This window comes from Armigeres subalbatus, chromosome 1, assembly GCF_024139115.2.
Source record: "Armigeres subalbatus isolate Guangzhou_Male chromosome 1, GZ_Asu_2, whole genome shotgun sequence".
In the NCBI taxonomy this organism is placed as follows: domain Eukaryota; kingdom Metazoa; phylum Arthropoda; class Insecta; order Diptera; family Culicidae; genus Armigeres; species Armigeres subalbatus.
In genome coordinates, this window is record NC_085139.1 from 87,851,710 (window position 1) to 87,856,511 (window position 4,802).

The following is a 4,802-nucleotide window of genomic DNA, read 5'->3' on the forward strand; positions in this document are numbered from 1 at the left end:
CGAGAAACCGACTACACTTGGTTTGTTTACATATTTACGTAAGCTTGTCCCCAAAGTTTAGGATCGTTCAAACCGTGCGGAAAACTTTGCGGTCGGCTTTGCGTTTAGGGTATATGACCCAATAGTGGAGGAACTAAGCACGTTCCACCACTGTTTGTTCGCATGCAAAGAAGCTATAATTTGTTTCGCTTACCTAAATTGTGCATCTGAAAGTTCCTCTTTTATATTTTTAGTAGAAAGTATTCCGATGGCAGCAGCTCCTGTCATTATTACCTAAAATGAATCCTCCAATTATTGGTGCAATGTTCCAATAGTTGCGATATTTTCTAATTCGTGTTCCTATAGTTGCGAATCCCATTGTTTTCATACGGGACTCGCAACTATGGGAACACTACCGCAACTATTGGTACAAGGCAGAGAATAAATTACAGTATTTCAGTGATATTTTACCGATTTTTAGTAAATCCAAAACAGTTTTCAACTCTTTCACTTAATGACAGGTCAACTAATTGATAAACAATGTGGGTTGCTGCGTTATTTGCGTATATTTGATAAAAACTACACTACCGCAACTATAGGAACACCCACGACTATCGGATCAATTACCCTAGTACATTTTAGCAACCAACTGCAAACCTGCTCCGGATGCATTCTGCGTTCGTACGTATAATTGCATGCATTTAAACTAACTGTCAAATTTCCGGATTGCTTTCCTGATCCATTGTGCGCCGGTCTTTACGCCGTTCTCTTTACTATACTGGGTGTTATTTACATTTTTGGAAATCGAGAGCATTACGCTGAAATGGAAGATTTCGAACGTTACTAGCGTCTTTATCTCTCGATGTATTTTGAAGATTTTTATAACAATCGACTCAGACACTCTCCAGAAATTTTCCGATTTAGTTGAAACTTAAGATTATTAACAGAGTTTATAACAAGATAAAACATCGCAATCGAAGCCACCCGTCTAACGCACTACAACACTAGCTCCAATATGATGTAAATATGATCTTTTTACCATATTGCACTAGCTCAACGATGTCCAATGAAAGAATCAGACCTATCCGTCTCGTGCTGCCAGACAAGCTAGTCAAGCACTCCATCTGAGGAAATCACCGGTCAAAGAATAATTCCCGTCGGAATCCTCAAAGGATTTCTGTATGAAACCCCGAAGGATTCATGTCGGGGTTTAAAAATAATTAATGTCGGAATCCCCAAAAGATCCCCATGGGGGATTCAAAGGAATTTCGTCGGAATTTCGAAAGGCTTCCCGTCAAAATTCCCAAAGGATTTTGTTCGGTAATTTAAACAGCTGAACACGAACAACGACGAAAGGTACACCAAAACGGCTTTTTCCAGGGTTACAGCCACACTGATCCAAATATGATTGGCGGACATGATAGCAATTTCTTGAATGAAATTCCTATATCGCATCCTCTATCGATTCTGTCTTTGGTTTTGTTGCTGTTATTGATTCGAAAGGCGCATTATTGGAAATTATTCAGTTCTTTTCAGGACCACTATTCTATAGTAGAGAGGGTTGAGCATGAGATAATTTTCTTCAAAGTGCAAAATAAGGGCTCCCCAATACCTGAGCGATTTCATCCGTACGACAGCGACAACTGGTCGCCGCGATTCTATCGGTCAGTCGTTGCAGGCAATTCTCCATTTACGCTTCTATACGGACGGTGACAGAATCGCAGTCGCCGAGTGATAGAATTGCGTGTGTTTGAAGGAAGGCTGAAAAAAAATATTCACCTCATCGCGAAACAAAGAAATACGGCACCAATTTCATCGCTTCTTTTTATCAACATGTGAGCTTCGTGGCCGTGCGGTTAGCGACGTCAATCGTCTAGACGCATGTGCTGTGGAGTGTGGGTTCGATTCCCGCCCCAGTAAGGAGAAAACTTTTCGTAAAGCGAAAAGTTCTCCACTGGGACCAGGTGGGTGTTGTGTGAATGTCCTGTCCGTTGTCTAATGCTAGATGTTAAGTGTTCAGTCTGTGCGACCTCTGGTCGAAGACGGTGACCCTGTCTTTTTTTTTTTTTTTTAACATGCGTGCTCACTGCTCAAAAATATCACAAAAATAAGAAATAAATCAAATACCTTTTAATTGCTTTGTTATTGATGGGATAAAAATCGGAGCCATGAAATGAAATCCAGGAGCAGCTCCCCTAGTATAAACCTGTTTTATTGTACGTGTCATTTAGTACCAATCGCCACTTAATATATAGTCAGTCAAAAGATATTTTAGTTACTAGATAAAGATTGTTGCTTCGGTTCCCTTTGTTCTGCTGTCCGAAACATGTGTGGTACATACCTGTCAAATCGTATGGATTTTCCTTCTTTGACATTTAGCTCCCCTATCCTCGCTAGCAAAAAATGTTCCGGACAGCGACGACAGCGACAATCTTTATCTAGTAACTAAAATATCTTTTAGTCAGTCATATGCCATGACTCGTTCTCATCCCGGAATGGTGTTGATTATGAAACCAATCATTTTCCCTGGATGATCAGACCTAATCTCTCTGGGCTAATTGCCATCGCAGCCTCAGCCATCATCGGCCTCTAGTGGTCAACTCCGAGCGATACGATGGGCGATTGCATCGTTCGCAACCGACGCGACGCCACTGCATCCGACCATCATCAAGTATGGAAATGAACGCTCTTGATTTCCAAAAATTTAAATGAGACCCAGTATAGTAAGGAAAGACGTAAGTCCTACGTCAAAATGTGGGATTGTTTACTTGCATTTTCTTCATACAACATGCTGAGTAGGCGCGATACAGCGTATATTACCCTGCTTTTAACAGATATTCATTATTGATCGATGTCTTATTGGTATTGCTGGGTAGCATCAACCATTTTTATTGCCGGGTGATTTTTAAATTTTCAAACTGTCACTTTTAAGTATAGCTCGTGAAATGAGATAAACCCTAATTATGTGATATTTGTTATGGTTAACTGAACAAATGTACTAGAGAACTATAACACGAGTACTGTATTAAGTACTGAGCGCCGTTTAATACATAGTTCATCAAAATTGTAATGAAATTCATATTTTATTTACTCTCGAGTACCTTATGTACTATAAGAATTGCAAACAAGATTATCTTCTACATTCCTTTAATTCAAACTAATAACTAACATCTGTTTACTGCAATTACGCTTAAATCGTGTGGAAGACGGCACTATAGATTTCCTAGACAAGTGGAATCACGGTTAAGTCCAGGGTTCGGATTTCTCACTCACTCACGCGACAACAGATCACTCCACCATGCATTTTATCCGGATAAATTACAGTGCGATAAACTCCGGCACAAGCGATGGTGCGAAAAATTGTTATCCTTCTTCCCATGTTTCGCGAAAATCAAATGCTGCTTACTCTGCCACTCCAAGCTGATTGAATCTGACGATGCGCCGATGCGATGGTTTTAGTAGGCGCTCTGAACATTTTAAAATTGTTTTGGGTTCGAATCCCGTTGCAGTGGATAATTGGTGGAATTAAATGGAGAGTACTTAACTCGTCTTAGACGGTTGACAAATATTTGTTAAGTTCATCCAGATATCCAAAAGGCTGATTAGATAAAGACTTGAATATCAGACTTAGATTCATAAGAATGGCTGGTGCTACCCAGCAAGACCAAGGCCAAAAGTAATCTTGCTCTGCAAACAGGGTTATTTGAAAATAATTGAACTGACACTTTAAAGTTCAATTTGCTTTTGATTCACGAATAGGACCGAATGCTCAACTAATATTTGTCATTATGACAAAGAATGTATTGAATGTAATTAACAATTTGTTTAACTACATCTTGACTCGTCTATGGAATCATTAATAACTAACATTCGTGCCATCCTTATGGACCACTTTAAGGAGTAGGAGTAGTATCATCGGGACTAGGAGTACTGCTACTAGGACTATCATTTCCACCAGTACTACCAGGAGCACCGGTAGAACCAGCACCACTAGATCCACCATTACCACCTCCCATACTCGTACCTCCATTAGAACCTCCATTAGACCCACCATTAGAACCACCATTGGCTCCGCCGCCTGACGCACCAGAACCCATCATGGTGGTATCAATCTTATTACAATTCACGCAAGTCACATTAAGGTTGCATTTGTTTTCGCATAACACTGTGACCGATGCATCTGGCTTTGCAGTAATGATCATATCAGACGAGTCTTCCTCCGATGATCCGAACAACAGTTCCGATAGTTGGTCCAATATGTCCTGCAATTGATTTAATCAGGTTAAAACGGCTCTCAATTGTACACATTGTGAACAAACTTACAAATCCAATCGCGTCTGTCGAAGGCATACTGCCGAGGATGGTAAGAACCAAGGTAAGTGAATATACAGTTGATCTTAACATGATTAAATCTATTCTCGAACGAGTTTGTTTAGAACAAGTGATCTACTCCAACGTTCAACGCCGAACCTATTGTTATGAATGATTGACAGGTTCCCTTCTCAATTGCTTTTTATATTTTCTCAAACCACCATCATAATTATTCACACACAAGCAGTCCTTGAATTTCCCATTTCAAAGTCGGTAAAATTTTACAAAAAGAATAAAGTGCAAAGTAGGCCACGATCAGGCTTCCACAGAGCGTGACTAGTCATCCATTTGCTAGCTGTGCGGCGGACACCTGTGCCTACATCATCAATGCAGCGAAACCACGACGACGCGACGCACGTCTTTTTCCCATTAAGTACAGGGAAGTAAAATTACTGCTCAGAAAATGCGACCATCATTACGCAACTTTTGTTACGCAAGATGTGACAGGCAGC

At 40.4% G+C, this 4,802-nt stretch overlaps 1 protein-coding gene across 1 annotated transcript; it reads right to left on the reverse strand.

Moving 5' to 3' along the window:
- Nucleotides 1-2,994: 2,994 nt before the first annotated feature.
- Nucleotides 2,995-4,471, reverse strand: LOC134220239 (keratin, type I cytoskeletal 10-like). The gene is made up of 2 exons (XM_062699271.1): nt 4,303-4,471; nt 2,995-4,241 (listed from the first exon to the last, which is right to left on the reverse strand). The coding sequence occupies exons 1-2, from the start codon at nt 4,381-4,383 to the stop codon at nt 3,873-3,875; spliced, it is 450 nt and encodes a 149-aa protein (XP_062555255.1). The 5' UTR covers nt 4,384-4,471; the 3' UTR covers nt 2,995-3,872.
- Nucleotides 4,472-4,802: the final 331 nt, after the last annotated feature.